At 48.3% G+C, this 27,556-nt stretch overlaps 1 protein-coding gene across 2 annotated transcripts in view; it reads left to right on the top strand.

Moving 5' to 3' along the window:
- The window catches only part of SAMD4A (sterile alpha motif domain containing 4A), a 200,229-nt gene that overhangs the window by 151,549 nt on the left and 21,124 nt on the right, over positions 1-27,556 (top strand). The window contains exons 3-7 of one of the 2 annotated variants that reach the window (XM_021701452.1): positions 695-958; positions 12,223-12,332; positions 14,528-14,614; positions 21,778-22,111; positions 24,374-24,459. In XM_021701452.1, the coding sequence (XP_021557127.1) occupies positions 695-958; positions 12,223-12,332; positions 14,528-14,614; positions 21,778-22,111; positions 24,374-24,459 (881 nt within the window). The remainder of the gene's footprint in view (positions 1-694; positions 959-12,222; positions 12,333-14,527; positions 14,615-21,777; positions 22,112-24,373; positions 24,460-27,556) is intronic. The other variant, XM_021701453.1, reaches the window with a different exon arrangement.

The following is a 27,556-nucleotide window of genomic DNA, read 5'->3' as shown; positions in this document are numbered from 1 at the left end:
CTGTTTCCAGTGTGAAGTTTGGCGTTAACCTGTGAAGCCCAGGGAAAGAATCGGCCCTTTCACACACGGCTGCCCGTGTCCCGTACAGACCCTGAGGTCCGCGTCCACACTGCGGCCCTCGCAGAGCCCGCACCCCTCCGGAACTGATAGATCCCCTGCTTCCTGGCTGCAAGGCCTAGTCCACCTTCTAGTTCAGCCCCGCAGAGATCCCAAACGGTGACCAGCCTGCCTCTCCCCTTCAAGGAGTCCACCCTAATGACATGGGTAACGTCGGGTTCTGGGGGTTTCCAAAAAAAAAAAAAATGTCCAGGACACGTTCTTTTTGCTCTTGGCAGTTGGCCACTTTACCAGGCTGTCGAGCCTCGCCTGATTTATAGGCCTCCTGCCACGGATCCTGATTTCTAGAGTTAGAACGAAAACCAGATCCTGACCCACAGAGGCTAAGGCCAGATGTGTGGGCACTGTAGGTTTAGCCTGCTTGGGGAAACCCAACCCACCAAGAGGTCCAGACAGCATCCTTTTTAACGCCCTGAAGGGAAGGCCCCTGCCAGGCCTGTATTCAGCCTGCGGGGACCACTGATAGAGTTGGCAGATAGTTAGCATCATCTCTCAGGGTTAAAAGGTATTGTGGGTTCTCTGTGGCCCAGGCTAAAGTGGGGGGAATAACCTATTTCATTTTATTTTTTTTTTCCAGTTCTCTCAGGCCAGGCACACCACAGCCCTTTGAAACGATCTGTGTCCCTTACCCCACCCATGAATGTGCCAAACCAGCCTCTAGGACATGGATGGATGTCTCATGAGGACTTACGAGCTAGAGGACCCCAGTGCCTCCCATCCGATCATGCCCCCCTGTCTCCACAAAGCAGTGTAGCCTCTTCAGGAAGTGGTGGGAGTGAACACTTAGAAGATCAGAACACTGCTCGTAACACATTCCAAGAAGAAGGTAGTGGTATGAAAGGTGAGTGACTAAACGAGAAACCACTGGGAACAGAGTCCATCCCTTTATTTGGAGTCAGAAGGGTAAAAAGAGAGATAGGTAGTCAGCAAGAGAGGAGCCCAGCCCCCTCCCCAGGCTTGTGCATTTGACTCAGCCCTTGCAGAGCTCCAGGGTCGACCACGGCAGAAAGGGCTCCAATTCCCCTTCCAGGGTATCTTGCCAAAACCTGGGAAGCAGGAACCAGAGCAAGAGAGGTCAACACTCTTTTTTTTTTTTTTTTTAATGCAGTGACTTACAGGCAATTAAATGAGTCACCGCTAACGGTGATGGGATCTACTGTGCTCATACATTGCTCAACCTGTCCTGTTTGGAAAGGCACTGAGCTACTCCAGCCTTCTACCTCGTTGGCCGTGGCCAGGGAACCGTCAATAATTTAGCAACACAAACCACAGGATCTTTCTTTTAAGTCTCTCTTAGTGCAGAATTGTAGTCGTGCTTCCTTTCTGTCTCCCTTTTCCTTTGATATCCGAAGACACTTTTAAACCCTTTCCTCTGCATCTGTTTCAGGGACATGAATAAAATACCACTGAGAATCTTTGACAGTGTTTTAAGCCTGATAATGGATTTGCATACAGGTGTTAAAGGCCTTCTTACGCAGCATAAATAAATGTTTGTACATTGCCCTGTAAATCTATCCTCTTCTTAAGCTACTCATCAGGATATAGAGATTTCCAAATTACGCACGATAGGCTCAAAGAGGATACGTGCATTTTGTATTTTTAGACACCACGTTGTTCAAAGTCTGGGAAGTCCTCAGGAAGGATGCTCATCAGAGACCCAGGAATAACAATTTTAGATGGAGAAACAGTAACTAGCCTTGCTTCTGGGAGTACAGTACTGAGTGGGGCTCTGAGAGCGGCCTTCTTTGTTGGCATCCAGAGTCCTGAGGTTTTGCTGTGTCCAACCTTTCCCTCGAGAAGGATCAGTGTTGAAGTAGGAGGCTCTGCACCGAGTCCCCTCCCTGCCACAGAAGCATGGCACAGAAAGACGCCCATGACCACCCAGGGTGAGAGCGCCAGGCTGATGCAGGGAGCCTGTCCATTAGGGGAATAAAGCTGCCGGGAAGTCGCTTCCCTGGTGCATTCCTTGAGTATTCTCTCCCTCAGCGGCAGACAGGCCCGTGTACTCCCCATGCCACCCCCATCCCATGGTGAGTGCCCAGAGTGAGTGGGATGTGTCTTGATGCTTTCTTCTGCTGATACAAGTGGGTCTTTAAAGGTGTTTAACAGACAGCACAAACAATGGCTCATTTTGGCAGGGAGGGGATGTGTGTCCTCTTTCTCTTTCACAGTTTTTGAGGGAATGTGTCATAATTTTGGAGACCTAGCAAAACCCATTTCTGAGTTCATGCTACATGGTTATGTGCTCAAGCAGCTGAGCCCCAGGTGATAGGTAGCAGATGAGCCTCAGCCATGCTTTAGGTAAGCCAGCAGGCCAATCTGTCACTGGGGCACCCGAGTACCTGAGGGACCGAGGGAGGCAGGGCCAGCCATTGCTCTGGACTAGCTTCTTCCTAGGCCAAGTGGAGGGTCTGGGCGGCATGTTTCCAAGAAAGTGTATGTGCGGTTCTAATCGGTAACTGTGGGAAGGAGGCCTTGGCCTTTGTGTTCAAGGGCAAGCAGGGTCCTGCGGAAAGGCCGTTCTCTGGGTTACAGACCTCTCCCAGAGAGGAATGCTGGTCCTGTCTCGTTATAAGAGGTTTGCTTTCTTTCCTTTCTTCCTTTTACTTTTCTTTCTTTCTTCCTTCCTTCCTTCCATCCATTCATTCGTTCTTTCTTTCAACTTTAATGTACACCTTCAACATCCTCCCAAAGTAGGTGAGGTGTGCTCATTATGTGCTGTCATTTTGAGGTGAGAAAAGAATAATGAGAACATGTTTGTAAAGAAAAATGAATGACAGAAAAACTGAAAAAATTTCTTATTGCTGTTTTAGAATAAAAGCCAAAATATTCCAAAGTTCAGGGACTATCCCCTATGTAAGCATCTTCTATTCTTTTCTTTAGAATTGATAAGAATTGTCTCCTCAGAGATTCTTCAGTCAGAAAGTGACACAGATAAGCTCTTACATCCAAGATTTTCTTTATAGGCCCAAAGGATATGGTCAGAAAGCAGGCTATTTGGTGACTGGCTAAAACAGAGGACTCTTTCCTATATACACCCACCTTCTGCTGACCTATCAAACTGTCCTGCTCCCAAAGAATTGGATTGGGATTAAAAATATAAAGTCCTTAGCAAATTAAAGGGCAAAACCTATTTGAAAGGAAGCATGAGACACAACGAAGGATTCTGTTTGTGGGAAAAAGTATATTTGCAGTTGAGCTGATAGGTCAAGCCGTAGAAACGTCCACACCCGAAAACAGAGGCATCCCAGAATGTTGGGGGCCAAAGGCCACCCCCCAGCCGTGCCTGGAGATGGCTTCTTGAGAAGGCCACTGCTCAGGTCTGTCAGGAAAGACTATACAGGGTGGCCTCCCAGGACAGCCCCCAAGAGGCAGCCCTCACCAAGCCCAGCCCAGGAGTTTCTCATTTGATTCCCAAGTCCAAGAGCAGACACCGGTTGATTTCCAAATTAATTTATACTTTCTGAGAAATGAAATATGAAATCAAATGAAGTGCTTCTAAAAAGAGCCAGCTTTTCCTCTCGGATCCACGTCTCCCTTCTTCCGTGTGACCAGGTGCTTTGGCAGGAGTATCAGCCCTTTTAGGCTACTTTCTGGTCCACCTCAGGATGCCATCCGTGAATTGCTATTTTTCTAAAGTTTTTTTAAAAGCCTCCTTTACAGAAACAACAAGGAATCTGTAGCTGAATTTGGAGGAGTTCCAAATCTCCAGAGGATGCAGGTCAGCCCTCTCCCTGCACCTTGGGGAAAGAATAAAAAGTCACCATAATTGAGCTTAATGTAGTGTGATTTCATCTTTCTTGCCAACAGCTGTGCATACCTTGCCGAAACACTGTGTTCATCTATTCCTTCCTTTTCATCTGGACAAATTAGCCAGGTTTGGCTACGAATGTCCCTTAGGAATGTGCCTCTTGGGTCAAGAGTGTGAAATAAAGCTTCACGGCCCAGCATTCTTCTTTTTAAATTTTTCACAAACATCAATCTCGCCCTCTTTTTGTCTTGGGGTCAGCACCCTGCCAGGGATCGTGGCAGAGTTCTCTCCCAAGTAGACGAGCTTGTGCTCTCAGAGGATTAACATCATCTGCCTGCTTTGCTTTGTTTTTCCTTTTATAGTAAATACCCATCCTGAAGATGTAAGTCAGCTCCGAAGCACAGATTGGATGTCCCTCGGGGTGGGGATCTCAGACTAATCTCACTCAGGCTAAAGCAAGAATGGGATCAGATACTCAATGAGAAATTAACGAACAGAAGTGGGCTACAACAGGAATATGAGAGTTTCCCCCCCTTAACATGCCCCGTGGAGGCAACTGGTTATACATCTTTGGCCCAGATATGCTGATTGTGGTTTCTAAATTCAGTTGTCCTCGTTGTTGGCAAAAACGTCACAGTGACTTATCCCAGGGGAAAGATTCATGGTTCTCGGGGTGGTCCTCAATTATAATAACCTCCTTTCCCTTGGCATCACATGAGTGGAATGTGCTCTCTTACTTTTTCTCTCATGCAAAGCCTTCAGGTGGCCAAGAGGAGGAAAAAAGACATTCCCATAATTTCCAGGAAGGAGGAGAAAACCTAGAAGAGCAGAAGTCCGTTGGTGGAGGAAGCACATCTGCCCCTCATACTAGCATCATGTCCTCAGAAATAATGTATAGACACAACACCCAAAGACTTCTCAAAAGGCCAGGGCTGTCGATGAGTGGTGTGGCTGTGTTTATGGGAGCAGAGAGAAGGGAAGAAAGACTGGTTCGTAGGTTTCACTTTAGTCCTCATCAAGTCAGTTGGCTTTTAAGCACCTGCTGAGAGAGGCTTTGGACTAGTTACTGGGGAGACAGAGAAGAAAGAGATGGCACCTGCCTGAAGGGAGTCCCCATCACATGAGCCACAAACAGGTACCTGATGCAGGTGCACAGCTGTGAAAATGTCTTGTCTTTGGAGACTTGCCCTGGGTCAGGGTAGGCACCGAGGAGGGCCCTGATGCAAAGTGGAGAGAAGTCAAGGAAAGTTCCTGAGGAGGAGAGGCCTGGACCTGAGTCTTGGAGCCCAATTACAAGTTAGCCAAATATATAAAGGGAAGGGCATTCTGTGCAGGGGGAAAAGGATGCATGAAAGCATGGTGATAAGACAGATTGACCGAGTACCTCCTATAGCTTGACGGTGAAAAGCTCACGGGAGAGGAGTCTGGAGAAGAGAAAGCCAAACGCTAGGCTTTGTGATTTGACTTTGATAGAAGCTGTCGAGGGCATTTAGCAGCAGAACGACCTGCTTACCTTTGCTCATGGGCAATCGGACCCTAGTGGAAGTGGGGGCAGGGTGTAGGAGGGGAGGAGGAGCAGGGCATCTGGACCTGGAAGCCTGCTGAGAGGTGGGGGCTATTTAGTAACTGAGGAGGAAAAGGAGGAGGTGGGACCAAGGTGTAAGCGGCACGAGAATGATTCCAAGGAGTGTGTGGGCGTGGTCTGCGTGAGAGAGAATTGAGAGAGCTCGGAATTGAATGGGCACTAGTTGAAAGTAGAGAGTGCAGGAGCCAGAGGAATTTAGGACGAAGCCCAGGTTCTTGCCGGGGACAGCTGGAGAGCCCGCGGTGTTGTCTGTAGCAAAGAGCATAGAGGAGAAGAAACAGATCCGGGGCCCGTGTGGGGCATGGCGAGTCTGGGGACCCGTAGGACACTCCAGCGCAGGAGCTGTGCCAGACCTCGGTGCACCGTGTTCTTCCCTGGCCCGGGCTCCTCCCCTCACCTGCGCAGGCTAGCATTCCGCCTGCCCGTGGGGAGGCTCGTGGGGGGGCCTCCATTCCGGATTTCTGGCTAGTAAGGCCCATAGATTTGGGTTCCTAAGAGTGAGAAGCTCCATGACTTTGTCGTCACAGTTGTCAGGGTGAGAGGGGTAGAGGGCGGGGGCTGTTTCTCTTGATCTGAGCTCCAGCCTCACCGTTAGGAGTGCACATTGACTGGGTGAACTTACGATGGGTGGCGTTCTGTCGGTACAAGTCGTAGAGGTAGTTGAAACTGTTACATTGTATACAGACATCATACAGGTTCAAAGAAACCTATGGCTCCAGTCACCTTGAGAGAAACCTAGCCCTTAAGATTGGAGGGGACCAGGGACTGGGAAAACAGGCTTGGTTGCCTTTTCTAGGGAGTCTTAGATGAAACTGAAGTAAACTTTTTTTCCCCACAGCAAAGGAAATGCATTGCCTGTTCTGAAGTAGCCAGTTTGGGGTTTCGAGTTGTGTTTTTTTTTTTTTTAAGATTTTATTTATTTATTTGAGAGCGAGAATGAGATAAAGAGAGCATGAGAGGGGGGAGGGTCAGAGGGAGAAGCAGACTCTCGAGTTGTTTTTGAAATGTAAACCTTTGAACTTCTCTGCCTGTCTTAGTATTCGATTAGAAAAATTATCGAGAAGTGTGATCGTTTTTAAGATGAAGAACCCCGTGAGAAACCTTTGTGAGAAAAGTGGTGAATCCAGCATTTCTGAGGGTGTGAGTGATGGAGTGAGAGTGTGGCCGGGACCCTTCTCAGCACAGCTGTCATGGGAACAAGCCACCATGTTCCGAATGTTGACTTTCTAGACGCTGTCTTGAATTCATCTAACTTAAAAGGCCAGGAGTTAGTAAATTCACTTCTCTTTCTTTATTCCCAAATGCCAGCATATAACCTGCATGGATAGGTCCTCAGGGGCTCAGATCGTGCCCCCTCTTCTCAGGTAGGCCAGAGGCCCATTGTCTGAAAGGCAAGTTTCCGGGATTCTCCCAAATTCTAAAGATCATGAGTCTTTCACTGCCATTCCTTACCAAGCACGGGTCTTCAGCCGCGGTGCTTGAAGAGCTGTGCAGGCGTGCAGAGGGCAGCTTTCTACGTGGAACCCAGCCGCCATTTCACGATGCAGAGCAAGCTGCGTGTAGAACACCACTTAGGAGTGTCACAGCTCACGGAAACATTGAGAAATTTAGTGCCTATGTTTGTATCCGAAAGTCTAAGTGGATATTTTACTCAAACTGTCCCTCCCGAGACCCACACAGACTCCCCATCAACGTGAACCCCTCCTGGAGGCCACCACTGACGTTTCCCAGGATTGAGGAGTGCACTCACAGCTCCCAGGAACCAGAGACCAAGGCGCATCTTTCTTTTGCTCGGAGGCCTGGAGACAGGCTTCCGTAAAATGGTACCGTTCCTAGACTCCTGCTTTGTTTTTGAAAGGAATCTTTGCCCTCGCATTTCAACGCTGAAGAGTTCGTCTCTTCTTACCCCTCAGTTGGTTTCCTCTTCTCTCCCTCAAAGACCAAGGATGCACTTGTATCTTGGGAAGAGACAGAGAGTTGTCTGAGAGTAGCCCGGCTCTCTGTGGTGAATGGAAGTTGCTGTTCTGTCTGCAGGTACCAGGACCACCACAGGTGAAGCTTCTTGTGGAAACCAAGGCTGCTCATGTCTCTCTCTTCCAGGGATGCCTTACTCCCTGCCCTTGCAAGGCTTCCCACATTGGGCCCTTCTGCAGTATCGGATCCGTCTTTCACTCTCGTGGAGCCTCTCTGTTTGCGAGGCAGGTGCCACATGGCCTGTTGAATAGTATAAGCAGCCATTCCAGCGGCAAATATTTGAAAAAAGCAACTCGAATTCTAATTGGAGCCCAGCTTCTGTGTGAGCTGTTGTATGCGCCACAAAGCCTCTCTGTGGCTGGTTTGCCCAAACTCTAAAAGGGAAATAGAAATCAACATAATTGGAAATTGATCCCAGTGGTAAAGATCAGCAGCTAAACACAGAGCATATGAAAGATGAGTGTATAGAAAGATAAACCACTGTGGACTGCAGCAAGATCTAGAAGAAGGCTCATGAAGGATGGACACTGTGTACAGGGACCCATCATCTGCACATGGATGGTGGTGCTTTCTCCCAGAAACCTCGTACCCTTCAGCTTTCTCTTCCCAATTTTCTTCATGGGCTTCTCTTCCCACACCTTCCCCTAAATGCCTCATGCTCCTAGGGCTCTATCTTGGCTCACCCCTGTTCTCACTCCATGCTCTTTCCCTGAGTGATCTCACCCACTTCCATGGCTTAAAGCCACTACCATGCGCTGCTGACAAGTTCTCCTGCTCAGACCTCTCTTCAGAGATCTTGTCCGGTTGACTTCTCCAGCTAGATGGCTCAAAGGCAGTGATACTCCACTGACATGAAGTGGAGCTCACCATCTCTCCCTTGTCACCCCAAACCTGCGGCTCCCCTATACTTTCTGTCTTAACCAAGCTTGAATCAGAAGAACCACCAGTCTCACTCTTACTCCCTATTCTTCCCTGGTCTTCAAATACTACCCATGTATATCCTTTTTCTCGCCACTGCCCTTCCAAGCCATCTCCAAGGGCTTCAGTTCATCTCCTGGCCTCCCCTCCCACATCCTCCAGTCCAGCCTTTACACTGACAGCCATCATCTTTCTAACATCCTCATCTGATTGTGCCTTTGCTGCTCAGATTTCAACAGCTCCGCATCACCCAAAGACGAGGTCTGTCCTCTTTGTTTCATCATTACAGATCTCAATCTTCGCACCCCTGCCTAGGTGCCCCACCTTGTTACTAGCCATTCTCTAACACTCACCCAAGTGTTTGCTTGGCCCCAGATGCTCTCTTGGCTCTGTGCTCTGCTAATATGCTGTTCCTGCTTCGGCAGAGGCTTCCTCAGTATGGTCTGCCCAGTGATTCCAAGGCTGCCGCCACTGTGAAGCTATCCCTCACTCCCCAAGGGAAACCAAAATGCTCATTGTTCTGTGCCCACTTAGAACGTGGAGTTGACCTAGCACTTGTCCTGCAACTATTATAAATGTATTGTGTGAGTCAGCCATTCTGGATTAAAAGTTCCTTGATGGCAGGGACATGCATGGCCCCCAGAGTAAGCATTCAACAAACGTTGAGTGGGCAAATATCAGGATGCCCACACGTGACAAGGAAGTCAACCTGGCATATAGCAAAAGCATCTTAATCTTTCTCACACTGCATAAGAGAATGACTTTCTAGTCTGGAACCTCCATTGGCAAGTCCATCAGAAGCAGCCCAGTTGAGGCTAAATAGCTGTGTGCCCCCAGAGGTGGGCAGCCAGGAGGCATGCATGCCGCCAGTCACGTATCAGTTCCTTCAAGAAACACCCCTGCTTGTCTTTTCTTTCAAACATAGCCACAGATCTGCAGGATGAAGAAACAATGTCTGAGGTTATGCGAGGTGGTCCTCAGCTTTGCATCCAACCCTGTGGCACTTGAACCATGGGAAAAGATCTGAACTTTTAGTTAGACTTCATCTCTGGGTAGCATCTTAACAGAATCTAGCATCCCAGTCATCGGAATTCCTGGCTTGGGAGGAGTGAAATGGTGCAGGTGCTCACTTCTCTGGTTTGTTTCCCTTTTAAGAGAGTTTTGTTTTAATCCCTGGCAAAGGAAGGTGCCTTATCTCCAGCCAGGGGGTAAAAGTAGGCTATGTTCTTAAGAACTGGGATTTGCTCTTCTTTGTTCATGTTTGAGGAAGGAGAGCCCTTTCAGCTTGCAGCACCGAGCGAGGCTCGGAGATACTTGCTGTACAAGCAGAGAACATGTGCCTGCCTTGGGGAAAAATGGCCAAGAGGAGCTTACATCGCCCAGGAACACATCTAGAAATAGCTTCTCGGGAAGGCCTACTCACCGTGTTGTGAAGTTGTGTAGGAACCTTTTGTAGGAAAACAACTCCCAGTGGCCCACATTTTCACTATATGGGTGAGGCAGGCTCTTTCATCCCTCTAACAGGAATTCTGGTTGTCCAAATCTTTTCTAGAAAGGAGCTAGTACTGACTGGACTACTAGTCTCACTGAGCCAAGATTTGCACCCCACTCTCCCCAACTCTTAAAACACCATATTGTCCTCTTGGCTTATAAAATACCCATTTACAACATGATTTAGTAGCTCAGGATTCTGTTTTATCGTGAGTGGCTTTTACATGATGAAACTATAGGGCACCGGTGAAAAGTCTGGCCCATGAGATGCTCCGTACTCTCTGTGACAAATTGTGCCCAAGTGTGCTGTGGGGTTGCCCAGACTTCACTGAACCATGATCCACTGAGTTTTCCGAGCAGCAACTTGGGACTTTTCAAAGATGTGAGTAGTCAACATGAAACCTGGTGCCAAAGCATTAACAAGTCACTGGCCCCAAAGCCAGAGCTGTAGTTTTTGCTGCTCACTCTGCAGAAAGATTAGCATTGTTTCAACAACAAAACGTGGTGGAGAATAAAGTCTGGTAAAATGGGTGCAGGATGTCACAGGAGGGAAAGCGCCAGAGCCTGAGCTGGAAGGGCCCGGACTCTGTGCAACCACAGTTTGAGTCAAGGAGGACATAAGTGGTTGATACTATGTGCCTGGGGAAGCCTTTTCTCTTTGTGGTTCCTGATGGTCCCAGAGGGACTCTCTGCTTGTCATGGTAGAACGAAGGGCCTCGAAGCACAGAATCAAGTGATCTCTTGCCTGAGATGACTGAGTTTGGTGTTCAAATGGTATTGGATAGCCAATTCTATTTCTTTAGAGGTTCCCCTTCTTCAGCCTTCACAATACTGCAGATCAAGAGGTAAACTCACCAGGCCCACCCTCCCCTTGTAATCTTCGAATTTCGGGAGATCATTGAACACCCACATTCCATAAGCCTAGGTTGGGTTTCCCCGGGGAGGCCGGGCCTGATTTCAGAGTAGGCCAGGTTTCTTTCATCAATCCCAGTTAACTACTTTAAAAATTGGAAATTGGAAGTTTCCCACTTATTCTGGAGTGTTTGTCAGTGCTTCAGAATAAAGCACTTGGTGCAACAGACAGTATCTTGTAATCAACATGGTTAGTAATGGATAATACTTTGTAGGAAACATGAATAACATTTATCCAGTGCTTCAACATTTCAGAGTACTTTGAAGTCATTGTTTATCCAGCCCTACCATTGATGGGCTGTTTGGTCCTCATCTCACAAAAAGTTGCTACAAGGCAGGAAAAGGCCAGGAGTTGGGAGGCCTGGTTCTAGTCCCCATTTTACCACATACTTGCTCCGTGACTTAGACAATGACTTAACTTTGCCATCTGTAAAATGAGCGAAGGGTCAGGGAAGGTGATTCTGGAGAATTCTCAAAGATCTTATTAGCTCAAAAACTCTGAATCAAAAGAGCAGGGGCAAGTGCTTTGTTTTGGTTGAACTTAGCAAGGTGATAGTTTTCATGGATTTTGATACAGTTACTATTTAATTTTCCCAACTCTAGAATCCAAAATGTGGGCTTATTTCAGATATGCTTTGGAAATTCTATTATCCTATGATCTAGCCAATCTTTGGGCCTTTCCAGTCCTGGTATATTTGTGGTTGCTATTCAAGGAAAAGGTCTGAGACACATCCAGACACATTCCATAGCCTGGAGAAATGGTCAGCAGGGGCACAAACACACACACACACACACACACACACACTGGAGTGATAGTTTTGGAGTCTAGGATGCCCTTATTTTCCCGCTGGGGCATAGGAAAGCAGAAGAAGGATTAGGCTAAGAATGACAGCAACTCCACCCATGGACTTCCACGGTTGCCTGGGTGAGCTCTTCCTGTGGAAGTGGCAGAAAGAGCATGTGGAGAGCTACACTGAACCTAGAAGGAAATCTTGGAGATGAAGACTCATCATATGTAGTTTTAACATTCTAAGTCAGTTCTTCCCAAATCAGTAATGAAGTAGTCTGGCCAAAGCAGTGGTTCCTTGCCATGTTTTCGGTCATGAACCCCTTTGAGAACCTTATGGAAGCTATGGTGACTTCTGTCCAGAAAACTACTCATATATCCACAAATTGGGGTATAATTCTAGGGAATTCCTATATGCCCTGCAGCCCATGGACCCCAAGTTTGCAACCCCTAGTCTAAAGTAGAATAAGGGAGCCTGACAGTGGGAATGTCAGGGCTAGACCAAGACTTCGAAGTCCATAATTTGCTGCCAAAATGGAATTGAACAACTAGTAACATAAAGGGTTTTTTTCTTCTTTTTTCCCCCTCTGACCATCACCCTCCTTTTCTTCTCTATTCCCACATCTTTTGTCATCTCTTGTTCCCGTTCAATTTCTCTCCCCATCTCTTGCACATCTTGCACCACAGATGTTCCGGCCTGGTTAAAAAGCCTCCGCCTGCACAAGTATGCTGCGCTTTTCTCCCAGATGACCTACGAGGAAATGATGGCCCTCACTGAGTGCCAGCTGGAGGCTCAGGTAAGTGCTGCCAGTGACCATCCCCTGAGAAGGTGCCCCAGGTGGAACCTGAAGTTCCCGCCCAAGACAGACCTTGTTTGGACCCATACCTATCCCCACCCAGTAGCTTGCCTTGTTCTACGACCTGCTAGGTGCTGGCCAGCATTACATGGTGAGTAAGGCTGGGTTCTTGTCTTCAGCATCCAGTAGGAGGCGGGGGACCAGCACATAACTGCAAGGCAAATACAGCTCAGGAGAGAGTGTTATGAAAAAGGTTCTAAGTTCAAGGTGGAATGGCCTAGAAGGAACATTTGACCAAGGCCTCAAAGAGTCTGTGTTCCAGCCTTTGCTTTCCCTGCCCCCTCCCTCCATCTGTCCGACTAAGGGTGGTTTGGACAATGCCAGATTGGTTGTTTGTTGTCCAGTCCGGTTACAAATCAGCTAACTTCTAGTAGTTAGTGGGTAGAAGCACCAGGTCATGCCTCAGACCTTCCCCAACACTTTTCCAAAAACGTGTTCAGACTGGACTTAGTTGAGACTGGAGTAAGTTGTGCAAGACACTTTTTCTTCTAACTGCCTTGCATAACACGGGACCGTCACAGAGAATGGGATAACCCCAGGTGTCAGGTTTCATTTCCCTTCTGGGTGCCATCAAAGAACAAAGTTCCCCCTTCCTTCTCAGGCGTCTTTCCCCAAGGCTAGGCCAGTCAACAGACCCCCCAAAACCAAACATGTTTCCTACCATGCTGTGCTCGAGTAACTAGATCTGACCGATGTGTTTGTTTCTCTTGTTTAAAATGCCATTTGCAAAATAAATAAAATAAAAAAATAAAATGCCATTTGCATGTTTCAAATTGACCTCAGTTTCCTTTGAGCAACAATTTAAAAGAATTAATGGTCTGAACAGGCTAATAGTATTTCCCTTGCAGGAAGAGGAGATTGTACCATTTGGGGCAGTACTGCCCTGGACTCATACCTCCCAGCAGGTGCTGGTTTCCCACTGCACCTTCAGTTAATTAACCTCTGCAGGCCTGGCTGAATACGAGTATTGAGATGCAAGACAAAGCCCAAAGTCACTGCACATTCTCGGAGAATGAAAAGCACTAATTTCAACTTCCTAACACTTCTCCCACCACTTTTTGGATCTCGATTGCCCCTTGAGATCCCAGGGATTGATGGAACTTCTAAGAGCATTTTTTGTGTTTGGGTCCGAGTCGAGGGGAAAAAAAATCTAAGTCCTCAGTTATTTGACTTGGGAAAAAACAAGACATAATTGACAGAGAAGGCAAAGCCAGAGGCCAGAACAAACTTTTCAGAGTAATTTAATTCACTTGAACCCAAAGTCAAGGCTAAACGGAAATCTGCCCCCAGCACTTCATCTTAGAGAGTGAGTTCAGTTGTCCCTTGAGTGTTAATATCTCTGAAGGGGATGTCTCTGGTGTTCCCATCTTTTCCTTCTGTAAGAGGAATTCTATGAATTGCTGCAAGAAGTCACCAGAAGTTTGTCTTAGAGACCTGACTTAAGAAAGGACCTCCTTTTTGGAACTTTGCAGTATCTCTAGTCAACAAGCATTGACCTAAATCCTTGGGCTCACCATTGCACACAGTTAAGCCAAAATCCACAGCCGTAACTGTGAATTCTAATCATTTAGCTCAAGTGATGACTGAATTGAGTTTTAGGTTCTTTTATATTCTGGTTTTCCTTATGGAGACCAAAGATGACCTGCAAACTGCCCAAAACGGCCCTGTGTTGTTTGGCACCCGGTGAGAACCGTATCAGACTTCAGAGATGGGAAAACCTAGGAAAGGTTGGAGAAAACAATGAAGCTCTGTATGGGATTGGAACCTTCAAGCAACCTGGGTGGGACTGAAATGACAATATGGAGAAAGAGGGATGTATGACTTTAAAATGATCATTTAAGACTGTGAAGAAATTTCATGCTGGGTGGGTAATTTGCTGTTCTAGCTCTGTCTCTCTCTCTTTTCTCTCCTAAAGGTCACAGCCGAAGTACACAGGTAAATGTATAGCCAGATGTAGTCAGAACATTTAGTAAGGAGAGGTTTATGACAGAGGGGACTGAAGAGAGAGACAAATGGATATTTACTAGTCCACAGACATAGGAACCAAGAAGACAGTAAAGTACTAAATAGCCTCCAGGAGTCTCTAAACTGATTCTTAAAAATATGTTTTTAAATTAACTTTTATTTAATTACAGAATGTTACCAAAGGTGCAAGACACAAAATTGTCATCAGTATTCAGAAGCTCAAAGAAAGACAAAACCTCCTGAAGTCTTTGGAAAGGGTGAGTGATCACCAGGGGAGGGCATATCTCTGCCGCCATGATGGGAAAAGTCTCAGCTGAAGGTGTCATTGGCAGACCTTATAGAGTGTTCCGCCTTGTTTCCTTACCAAAGGCAGAAAAAAATGAAAGGATTTTGAAGTGAAAGTTTCCTGGTTATCCACACTTCTATGGAACCTGACCACTGACATATACTTATTGCCTGGGTCCAGGCAGCCTGTGACTGGCCATCCCAGTAGACTCCAGCTTCAATAGAGGGAATCAGAATCATTTGGCTGATAAGCCCTTATCAGCTGCTACTGTCCCTTTTTTTCACTGCCTAAACAGGTTCTCTTCCTATCTTTGTATCCAGACATTGCCCTCGTACTGGTATCATTTTGGGGACTTGGTAACTTTATGATTTCATCTAAGGTGCAGAGGAGAGCAAGCCTCGTTCCTGTGCTGCCTCTGCCCCAAGCTGGGATTCTTGTGCAAGCACTGCTGTTGGGAGGTGGTTGGGATTGGTGGGCCGGAAGCTCCGTGGGCACATGCTACCTGCACAGCCTAAGTGGTCATGTCGTCCAGTAATCCCAGGGTGCCTTTGGAAGGGAACAGAGTATGGAGCTAGGTGGGCCTAACACAAGTTGTGTGAGCATGTCAACATTTTAGTGCAATGAGAGTTTTTCTTTGCTGATTTATAAAGATGTGTGTATATAATTTTACATAGAATATATAAAGTTACATTTAATGCATATCACATAAAATATCAAGTAATATATATAGAATATGCATATATAACTTTATAAGGAAGGTGGCTTTGAAAGCCTTGGGATCGACAGATGGGTAGAGGCTACTCACATGGCACATCCGTGCTCAAAGGCCCACCCTTAATTAAAGTGAATCCCAAATGACAAACGACCTATCCAACTGAACCCGAGGCTGTTGTTCTTAATTCTGTTTTATTTACCAAGCAGTTTGTCTAACAGTGATTATTGCCATCTTTAACATAAGAACCCATTCTCTTTTGGGGACTATGCAAAAGGTCAGTTTTCGCCTCTGTTAGAAAGCTCGGGAAGTGTTCTCCCTAAGGACTAGATTGCTGAGTGTTATGGTGAAAGAGTGATCATCCCCCTTTATCTCTGGAGCATCCTTCAGGAACTCCCAGGAACTTTGTCACTGAGGAAACGCACCGACCCGAGAGACAGAGATGGAACTACTGTTAGCTCTACTCCCCGTGGCCTTGGGCCAACTCAGTGTGGAAACACAAGGGCAGCAAGGTGTCACAGGTGCCTGGACGTGTCGCTGACTTTCTCTCTCGCCTTTGAGGAGTCCATTGCCATTTCACGCCTCGAATAGTATTAATTCCATAAAAACACCTTCTGCCCGGCTCACTGGAATGGGAATTGTTAAAAAGAGGACAAAAGTAATACAATATCTGAGGGCAGCTAATGGCCAAGAAAAGAGCAGTAATGAGTTTATTTTGGCATCTTTGGGGAAGAAAGCTTGTGTCTCTCCCAGACCGGCACCGTGAGCTTGCTTCAGAACACCTGAGCTCCGACACCTGTGTGGTCCTCCCTTCAGGAGCTGATGGCCTGGGGGTGGGGAGCCTCAGCACCCCCTGAGGACTCAGCCCCTTGGCTCTGTTCTCTCTCCTCTGGGACCCAGGGCCCTCCTGCTCTTGGAGGGAGGGATTTGACCCTACTGTGTTACCACTTAGGCCACCAGCCACAGACTCACACCAGCCCTTTCTATGGCATTCCCAGAGGTCCCGAGCTGATTATGCTGTTGCAAATGCTGTCATCAGGCCCCTGCCTACAGCATTCTTACCTCACATAGAACCCAGAGATTTCTAAGGAGATAGCTGCGACCCCGCCCGTGGCTAGTTCATAATCAGTAGTTGCTGCAGGTAAGCTCTAGGTCCAGAGCTCTTCCACTCATTCACTGAATACGTACTAAGCAGCTGCCTTGGACTAGATTTATCCCCATCCACTGGAGACTAACCGTGAGTAATACAGAAATACCTGGTTCCTGCCTTTGGGGAGCTCGGATGTGCATTGTGACACAGACATGTCACACAGACACAGCGGTGCCCTCACAATCCCCTGTGATCAGCGCCATCACCGAGGCAGGTGGGGGGATCTTCCTGGGATGAGACACAGCGCTCTGCAGGTGTGAGGAGGGGGGAGAGCATGGAGGGGCCAGCACGGGCTGGAGACTCCGTAGGAGCCTAGAGCCAGCCTTGGCGGGCCCTGGAGCTAAGGTGGGGGCCGTGAGGGTGGAGAGGGACAAGAGAGGTCATTTAGCGGAAGTCCAGGCATCGACCCAGGTGCCGTGCCATTTGGGAACAGAAAATATAGGAGGAGTTGCCAGGGTGGGAGAAGTGGAGTTTAGCTGGACAGATTGTCTGAGGTGCCTATGGGACACTGCAGCGGAAAAGGCAAGTTAGTGGCCACAAGGACGATGCTAGAGTCCACAGGGTTTGAAAGACTCACTGTGGGTCATCTGTGTGGAAATGGCGGTTGGTTCCCCAGAAGTGTGTGTTGAGTGGTAAGAGCTGAGAACAGACCCCGAGGGGCACCAGAAGATGGAGGGACCAAACGATGCCAGAGGCTGAACCACCCCGAGGGTCAGAGAGAGTGTTTGAAGGAGGGAATCCCATCAGGGGCCGCGAATGTGTCCCATACAATGAGGACTCAACACCGCCCCCTGGAATCGGCCACCAGAGGTCACTGGTAGCCACGGTGAGGAGAGTCTCCAGGAGAATGGAGGGACAGAAAGAAAACCCATGAACCAGGGAGTGTGAATGGGTGAGAAGGCCATCAGGGAAGGAAGTGTGGAGACTTCTCAAGATGTCTGGTGGAAAAGGAAAAGAGAAGATTAGAATGGTCACTGGGACAGACTTTTCAACACTGATCTTTAATACTGAAAATGTTTCCACATGCTTTTATTTTTTTTTTTTTTTTTTTTTTAGTATTTATTTGACAGAGACACAGCGAGAACAGGAACACAAGCAGGGGGAGTGGGATAGGGAGAAGCAGGCTTCCCGCCGAACAGGGAGCCCAATGTGGGGCTCGATCCCAGGACCCGGGGATCATGACCTGAGCTGAAAGCAGGTGCTTAACCAACTGAGCCACCCAGGGACCCCTTCACTGTCCTTTTTGCAACTAACTCCCAAACTGTGAAGCTGGACCCTTCCTTGGGAACCTGGCATAGAGAAAGGACACACACACACACACACACACACACACACACACACACACACAATGTTCCCACAGCTCCCAGTCCTGGCAGCCTGCTCACACTGTATGGGACCCAGGAATGGTAAGCATCTTAGGGCAAGGATTCTGCTGTATTCATTTTAGGTCTTGGCTCCCTGTAGGGCTCAGTTGGGGTCTGGTGAATGAAAGGTGGCAAGGGAGTGGATTTAAGTCGATGCAGGCATGCCGTCTACTGCATGAGAAGTCCAGTTGTGCCCATGCAGGGGGAAGGTGGGGCCACGAACAGTGTGTAAGTGCTGGGACACTGGCTGCCCGAGTCCTGTCTTCCAGATGATTTGCCCCTTGCTGCCATTACATGCCCTGTGAAGGTTCCAAACCAGTCTTCCTCTAAGACCTAAGAAAGCCAGGCAAGCGGTTGGTCAGCAAGTAGCTCCTTTTCCTGCACGTGGGCCCTGAGTTGTGCCGCCCAAGCTGAGTGCTTCTTGGTACCTGCTTCTTGGTACCTGCTCTGCCATGAGCTACTCGACTTGGCCCATTAGTGACCGGACAGCTTCGTTTTTGCCTCTTTGTGTTTACAAGGTAGGATTATATTTATGGTCTGAAGGATCAATATAGACTTGGGTTGGTTCCCTATTTTTGTCAACATGGAGAATTAATTCCCACAACCAGTTGAGGACACTGGAGTGAGTCCCACTCGGGCCATTTTCTAGCTTCCTTCTCAACCTGGGCACTCAATGTTGAGTTCTAGAATTGATTTTGAAGAGTTGGATATGTAACCCCATGGAGCCTGGCCTAAAGCACATTGTTAACTTGTTGGTAGCCAAGCGTTTTCTCTGAGACACTGGCTTGAAGGCTGGGGGGGGGAAACAAAACAAAACTCTTCATGATTCCTGATAAGATAAAGAAAGTGTCTGTCATTATTCATTAGGTTTATGGTTTCCTTTTTGGGGTGGCTATCTCCAGTGGAATAAAATAAGATTTGAACTTGGGGCAAGTGTATGTTTCCTGTTTCAAGGAGTTCAGCTCTTAGCATAACCAAAATCTCCTTCCTCCCTCACTGAGTAACTACAGAAGTTTTATGGCATGTGACAGGAGCGGGCGAGGGTTGCTTGGTGGCAGTTGACAAAATGTCATGAGCATGCATTTGCTCACCTCAGTGGTCACTGTCACATGGGATAGCGTGGCAGGGAGGCATGTGATCTCCCAAATAGGCCGGTCAGCTCTGCCTACTCAGCCTCACTCTGAGGAAGCTTCATCCCTTCTCTCTCATTTCCTTTTCCCCCGCCTCAGTCAGGGGCTGGACAAGATCAGAACCTCCCACCACCACCCACTTACCAGGTGCTGGTGAGGCAGTTGGCCAGAAGTGGAGGACTTTGAGGCAGGGGTCCCCCAGTTGGCACATAGTTGAGTTGGGAAAGACAACAGGTGCTCTCCTGGGGTGGGCCAGCTAGCTTACCTCCATACACCCTGCCCAGGTAGATCACCACGTCCAAAGTCAAGGAATCATTCACACGCCGTCCCCTAGACTCTGGAAGAGGCTGGTCCAGTCCAGGCAGCAGGAAAACTGGCAATGATCAGGAGCACCCCCCGACTCCCACATCAGGCTTGCCAGCACAGGCAGTGACCTAGTCTCACCTCTGCCATATCCACCAGGTGTAGAAGGAAGGCGGTAGACTCTAAAACCCTCCTCTTTAAAAGAAAAATAGACTCTCCTCTAAAATAGGCTGGAAAGTAGCCCTGAGCAGGACTGAGACAATTCTGATGGCTACTTAGCATTTCACTGTCCTCAATAACCCTGGGTGCCCACTTGGCTAAGCTTCTGCGTCCAAACTCCTGCGCAAAGCAGGTTCCCGCCAATGACGGGGCCGGGCTCTTGGTGGTCTGCTGCCCAGAATTGAAATGTTGCCTGTCCAAGGCTGCCATCCTCAGGTTTCCTTTTTCTAATTGATTGATTGGAAAGTCGGGTGTAGACGTGATCGTGTTCCGTGGGCTTATATTCCTTGACACCATCAAGCAATTTTTCTTGGTAAGAGAGGATCCCAGGAATGGATTGGTACTCATGCTTCAAGCTTTTATAATGATGTCCTTGCTATTCTGGGCTCTCGGAAGATTAAGTACTTCATTAGTAATCAGGGCCCCGATTGTCAGTGTCCTTCGTGGGTCCCACAGAGAGGTTTGCTGCAGAAGCACCAGGACAGCACCAGGGCAGAGGGCCGGGCTGCTCACCATGCCCAAAAGACTCCCAGGCCCTGATCCCCGGCCCCAAGCCTCAGAGCCTGTTCTGTGCCTCCGTGAGCATCTGGTGCACAGATAAATGTCAATCAGAATCCACTTTCTCTCTTTTTCTAATACATAATGGCCAGTATGTCAAACTGTAGGTGCAGAAGGACCCAATTTTATTATACAACATATAAAGCCATTCATATATTATAGACAACTTCAGTTGATCCTTGAACAAATGGGGTAGAGGGGCACCCCCCCTGTGCGGTTGAAAATCCATGTATAACTTTGACTTGCCCAAAACTTAACTACTAATAGCCTACTGTTGACTGGAAGCTTTACTGATAACCTGAAGAGTGGATTAACACATATTGTGTGTTGTATGTGTTATAGTCTGTATTCTTATAATAAAGTAAGCTAAAAATAGAAAATGTTAAGAAAATCATGAGAGAAAATAAATTTATAATACTGTACTATATTTATAGAAAAAAAATCCTCAGGTAAGTGGACACACAGTTCAAACCCATGTTGTTCAAGGGTCAGCTGTATCATATACACATAGATTATACATATTTCTCTCCAGAATGATTCTTTGAAAACATGTCACTCCCCTGCTCAAAACCTTCCCTGATGTCCCGTCTCATTTAGAAAAACTTCCAGCATCCATGCCTCCATGCTCAGGCCCCGGGAGCAACCTGGACCTGATTTCCCACCCTCTCCCCTCACCACCCTGCTCCACGTCAGGCCTCCTTGTTCTTCCTCACACACTCCAGGCGTGCCCCACCTCACAGCCTTTGCCCTTACCGTGCCCTTTGCATGGAGCACACTTGCCCAGAATCCTCATGCCCGCATCCATTTGGGTTCCCTTTCCAACGTCCACCCCTCAGAGAGCCTTCCCTCACAGCCACCTGGCCTCCACCTCAGTCCCTAGCACACGGTATGTTCATCTCAGGGTAGGATGTAAACTCCCCAAGGGAACCATAAAGGCTGTTCCCACGGTTCCGCCTTGCCTGGCACGGTACCTGGCTCCTCAGGGCCCTGGCCACAAACCTAGTAACTTAACAAAGACGCACAGGACACCATAACTGACACCAACCTGCAGCTTTACAAATATTAACATCCTTAACAACCACCCAGTGAGGCAGATACAGCTGTTATCCGTGTGTTCTACACAGAGAAACTGACGCACAGAGAGGTTAAGTCGTTTACCCGAGGTCATACAGCCGTGTCCGAATTTGAACCCCAGCATCTGCCCTAGAGTCTGTATTCTTCACCACTGCCCCGTTGATGCCTGTGTTGGGGGCTGAGTGAAGGTGTGAATGAGCAGCAGGTTCCTTCATGCACAACAACTCGTACACAGGACAGGAAGTTACCACGTGACCCAGCTTTATTATATAGCTTCTAAAGTGTGTGCCTGTCAACTGTATAACGCTTTTTATAGAAATTCACTGAAGAAGCCAGGAAAGGAAATGTACAAAATCATTCTAGTGATCACCTCTAGGTGGTGGGATTTGCAGGTGATGTATAATTTCCCCACTATGCCTATCTGTATTTTCCAAGTTTTCTGCCCGGGCTAATATAATAGAATGATAAAATTAAAGTGATTGCCTTTCCAAAGAATGTTGTGATGAAGGGGCCAGCAGCTGTGCGTCCTGTCTAGGAACGGCTTGGGGCAGGGGAATTGAGGCATCAAGGCAGGCCACCCCTGTTGCTGCTGCTAACAGAGGTCTTCTCCCTCTGACCATCCAGGACATCATCGAGGGGGGCAACCTGCGCATCCCACTCCAGGAACTGCACCAGATGATCCTGACTCCTATCAAGGCCTACAGCTCCCCGAGCACCACCCCCGAGGCTCGCCGCCGGGAGCCCCAGGCTCCGCACCCGCCCTCACTGATGGGCCCTGAGGGCCAGAGCCCCGACTGCAAAGACAGTGCCTCGGCCGCCGGGGCCACAGCCACCACCTCGGCTGGGGCCAGTGGCGGGTTGCAGCCACACCAGCTGAGTAGCTGTGATGGGGAGCTGGCCGTTGCCCCCCTGCCGGAGGGGGATCTCCCCGGGCAGTTCACACGTGTCATGGGGAAAGGTAGAGCCTGATTCTCACACCTCCCCCCTTTTCTTCACTCACCACCACTAACCAGAGCTCCGGGTTCCTGAGGAGCTTCCCCTGAGTGCTGGATAAACCTGTCTGGGTAGATGCCATTAGCCCATTTACAGATGAGGAGAGTGAGGCTCAGAAGTCACCTGAACTCCGATCCCTCTAATCCCCAAAGGCCTCCTCCTTAACCCTGTCCCCTTTCTCTCCCACTCCCTCAGACCAGGGCTTGCTGGGCCCTCCTAGTAGAGTGAGTGCTCGGTGGGCTTCGGGCCTGTGGGCGGAAGTCGGCCCTTACTGCAGACAGCGCCTGGAAGGCACCATGGCCGGGCCGAGTGCCTGTCTGGAGGGCAGGATAGAATTCTCATGTGGTCCTTTAGGTGAGAGCACTCTTTCCACCTGGACTGCCCTGTGTCTCCCCCATGAGTGGCACAGTGATTACGAAAAGTCCAATGCTAGAATAATTTGTGCTCGAATGGGGTGTTTCACAAGAAAGTGTGATTGTGTTAAAAAATGCAGTGAATGCCCGTACTTTTTCTTTGGGAAGGAGAAACATTTTTTTCTTTATCGTCCAATCATTTTAAAGAACCAAGTTTTTACCAAAAGAAATGGACACCTGAGTCTTACAGGTGCAGTAAGAAATGCCCTGTGTGTACACGTCCTAAAAAAGACTTCCATCCATAGAAATCTGGCTCAGAGGAGATGACTTGTAATATCCCTTTGAGCAGAGATGCCAGTAGCTTGATGGCCAGGGTGGGTCCTTGGTCTCCCCCGACTCACCTCTGAGCCCTCTCCACCCCCTGACCTCCCACCCCTGAGTGGGCTCTTAGCTGTGTGGGATTACAACGGATGACCCTGTGGGAGTGCATGTCTGAGTGTGATCCATGATGGGCTCAGTCCTCAGGAGACCCAAGCTCCTCTGGCATGGCTTCTTTTTAAACTTTAGCTACTTTCAAACAAATTATAAAATCAATTCATGCTCAACATAAAAAATCAAAACTAAACAAAATGATGGAAGTAAAAAATAACCTGTCCGCCAAGCACCACCATCTTCCTCCCCACAGGTGACCTCTCTAAACAGGTTTGGACTGTCCCTTCAGAAACTTCCTAATAGTCATATACAAGCACATGAGTATCCTTTTTACACACAAACAGGTGTTGTTTACATGTTTTTCTGCAGCTTGTTTTTTCTACATTGTATACTTTTAATATTTCTATCAATACAATATCACTACCCAATTTCTTTTTTCAAGGTTGCATGCCGTTCCACTGTATGCTTAAAGCATAATTCGACAGGGCCCCAGTGAATGGACATGGAGGTGTTTTTCGAGCTTTTGTCAATACGAACAATGCTATACTGGGAGTCTCTGTGCAAAGACAGAGTATAAATGGAATTCTGCAACACACTGGTTAATGCAGGATTAGGGGGAGAAAGGAATTGTGATGCCCAGGTTTCAAGCATGGTCTACTTGAGTGCAAGGCATTTTCTCTTCTAATTGACATCTTCTGTCCAACCACCTCCACCATGGCCTTCTAAACACCCCCATCAAGATCAGAGCATCAGAGCCTCCAGGACGAGAGAAGCATGGGCCATGCTAGCGTGGCCGTGGGAAGGCCAGTGGGTGTGTGTGCTCTGCCCGCAGACTGACCCTGCTTTGTCTTTATTACTTCAGTTACTTGAGTGTGTGGGTGGACCTACGTGTGTATAAGTGTGTTATCACTTTGAGAAAATAACCCTCCAGTGACTGAGTAGCAGGCTTCCTGCTCATGTGCGTGCCCACACACCTCATGTCCTAAAAGATGTTCCAGAGCCTCATGCCTCCAAATGAGGTGCACAGTCCATTCATTAAATTATGGAGACTGCTCTCTGATAACATTGATGGTCTTTGATGCCTTTGAACTCCCTTCTCAAAAGGAGCCTCTTTCAGAGATAGGGCTCAGGACATGGCCTCATTCTTCTTCTCCTAGAGTGTCTGTCTCGGGCTGGATTGCAGAAGGCTTAATATAGAATGGTATGCCTGGAATTAACTGAAGGGGCTTCTCGAGGCGAGGGCTCCCGTGGTGACCAAGCCTTTGACTTCAGTGGAATGAGGAGTCTCCTGGCCTTTTTTGTGAACCTTACGTAAAGGCACAGGCACACGTATCTCAAAATATTGGTCCTGAAAGGAAATCAGGGGCAGATCTCAGAGGTTAGAATGGGTATACATGTTTCTAATTCATCTTTTCTTTCTTTTTTTTTTTTTCAATTCACAGTGTGCACACAGCTCTTGGTCTCCAGACCTGATGAGGAAAATATAAGTTCCTATTTACAGCTCATAGACAAGTGTCTAATTCATGAGGTGAGTAGTAATGGGTTTCACAAAACTGTTTTTCTCATTGCTTAGAAATGGTTCTCAGAGTTTACATGATGTGATCATTTGGGTCTCCAACAACTTGTTTTTGAAGAGTAGACAGGCATTAATAATAGCTCAGGCAGAACTCAGCTATGATGGCATCAAACCTAAGCACAGCCTGTAATACTTTGGTGTCTAGAGATTCATCGAGACTGAGCTCTAATGTGAGGGTCAATGCCTGAGAGAAACTTCTGGCTCTAGAAGAATCTGAGTGACCAAGCCTGAGCTGGTGAATGTCCAGCCCTGCCACCTTGCCTTGGCAGCTTTTCGAGTCTTTATAAAATTTTCTGTAAACATTTTGCCTTTTGGCTCAGGGAAACTTGAGGGAGGGTCGGAGAGTGTGCAAAAGAAGTAAGTGTTTGTGTTTATGTTCCATGTGGTTTGATTTGTGATTTTTATAGGAATTATGTTGAGCCACATATCCTTTTGAAGAAGGACTGAGGCAGGCTGGAGCTGTGCCCCATTAGACTCCGTTTGAGCGTGGTCTCCCTGACGGAGCGGGGCAGGTCCTGGGTGCAGCTGGCTGGGGCAGCCACCTGCCCTGAGGTGCATGGGAGGACAGAAGGTTGTGCCTCAGACCCAAGACCCCAGTGGCTTCTTGGGAGCACCCCTTCCGAAGAGTCACAGAGACAAGAGTCACAGTGTAGGCTTTAAAGAAGCTTAACAACGCAGAGGTCATTTTGTGGGATTTTAAAGTTAGACTAAGATGGTAAAGGCCCCCAAGTCTGCTCACCTTTGCTGGGTTGGCCTCCAGAGTGCCAGAAGGGCAGTGGGCCCCAGTGAAGGGAGACACCCAGCGCAGAGGTCTGGCCCCCTCACCCACCACCCCACTCACGCTGTCCCCACCCGCCAGTTGCCACACAGGCACATCTGTCCAAGGCCAGTTCACTGGGCCCTCCACCCTTCCATCTGACTACCCACCGCTCACGAGCATGGTCTCCTTCTGGGTTTCCTTCCCAGTCACTGCCCCACAATCCCCTAAACTCTCCTTTTTGCTGTTCCCTCTCAGCAGTGCAAATTCTTGTGTGTCCCTCTCCCCAACCCCCAACTCACCCTTCGCTGTTTTCAATCCTGACACTGCACGTGTTTCAGCCAGCGAAAAGCACCAGGAAGAAGAGAAGGCAAGGACACATTAAAGAATTTTAGAACTCGTTCATTCCATGGATCTTTATTAAGCGTCTAGGCCCTGTCCCTGGCTAGGTAGCTTATGGTGTGAGGGTGGTGGGGAAGAATAAAGGAAACCAGGTGATCACACACGTGAGGATAGGGCTGTGCTGGCATCCCACGGAGCCCAGATGAGGAGCAAGGCCACCAAACCCAGAACCAGAAATGGCTTTTCCCTACAGGAACTGCCTCCCAAGCTGGGCCCAAAAGGCAAGCTGGAGTCTTGGTGGTAAAGACTCACTGCATAAGGAGGTGGGAGTGCTCCAGGCAGAGAGAACAGTGTTTGGAGGGCTCTGTGTCCGATTGCAGTAGAGGGGCCTCTGGCTGATGAGAGTCCTGGGCAGAAAGGGGCTCATGGCCATGTCTGCTTGCCTAAATTCATGTCAGGAAGAAGGGGCCTGCACTCTGCCTTGGAAGGGAAAATGTTGTGCAAGACCTTTTATTATTATTTTAGTTCAAGAAAGAGGAAATGTGTCTGACTAATTTTCCACAGGCTCAGGTTATTCTATGTGGGCAGCAGACACCCTCTCTGTGAGGCTCCATTTAGGCACAGCAGTCTCTATCCTGGCTGAATTTCACCTGGGCTCCATGAAACAGGACTCCCTTTCACAACCCAAATATGCCATTCCTTAGCTGACTGGATGGCAGGGGGTTGACCAAACCTAGACACCTTCCTTCCTCCCCAGGGACAAAGGGACCAACTCCCTAGAGTAACAGAATGGGGGACAGGAAAGTTCTGGATTTCATCTCCTGGATTATAATCCCTGGCATCTTGCCTCCTCGCCATCTTAAGGAGGCTCTGTGGAGATGAGCTCTTGCCCCTTTATGAGCCCTTTAATCCAGCCATGAAGGCTGTAGGGCGCATCCTAGCCATTTTCCTCCAGACAGACTCATTGGATTGGCCCTGACAGGGACAGAGGACTCAGAATAGGCTGACTGGCTGTGTCAGTCTGTAGTATGGAAGCTTCCTTCCCCTCCAGTCCCTGAGAAAGCTGCTACCAGCCCAACCCAGAGCTGCCAGTGGAATGGCTGACATGAGGGGTCAGCCAATCCCAGCTGGTAGCAGAGCTCCCACAGTGGAGGGCTACTTTGCAGATACACACAGAGACTAGCTTTTGAAAATCCCTCATTGCCAGCCATGACCTAGCGCCTCTCCAGGCCTCCCAGCCGCAGCCTCCAGGACTGAGAAGTGGCCACCACACTCACTCAGCATGGCTAAGGGGCTTAATCCTATCTGCAGCCTGGGACGAAATGAGCCTGCTGCCCAGTATTGAGTGAATGAGCTCACTTCTCTGGGTGGTGGTGGGGTATAAACACTTCCATCTTCTTGGATGTTCTTGGCCATACGGGAGATGTCATGTATGAACTGGTGTCCTTTGGAAGCACTTTGAATGAATGTCTATAAAGTGAGCCATTTCCTCTTTTGTCACTTGGAAACTCAGGCCAGCTGTCCTTCAGGCTGGCTCCAGACCAGCTTGGTATTGTAGTTTTGAGTCATTTGTTGGGGCTAAAGGTGATTGTTGGAATGCCAAATGTGACAAACACTCATATACCACCACCAAAGGGCTGGTCTGTGCGACCACAAAAACCTGGGTTGAGATATGAGCCGCAGTTATTGAACCGTTACTAAGAGCCAGGCACGTCCTAAGTATTCTTGTGCATTTCATGTGTTATCTCATTTAACCCTTACGACATCTCTTGGAGGAAGATAATAGTCTCCCTTTAGAAGGTTTTTAGAAGGAACTGAGTGTCAGGTAAAGGAACTTGCATAAGGATGTGAAGGGATTCAAGCCCTGCCCATATCCATCCAGAGCCTCCGACCAACTGGGCTAGACTCTCCTCCCCAAGTCATCTAGATCAGTGCCCCTGTATCCTGTGT

The sequence above is a fragment of the Neomonachus schauinslandi genome, chromosome 9 (genome assembly GCF_002201575.2).
Source record: "Neomonachus schauinslandi chromosome 9, ASM220157v2, whole genome shotgun sequence".
Lineage (NCBI taxonomy): Eukaryota > Metazoa > Chordata > Mammalia > Carnivora > Phocidae > Neomonachus > Neomonachus schauinslandi.
Note: the sequence above shows the minus strand (reverse complement) of the source record. Positions and strands in the feature narration are given on the sequence as shown.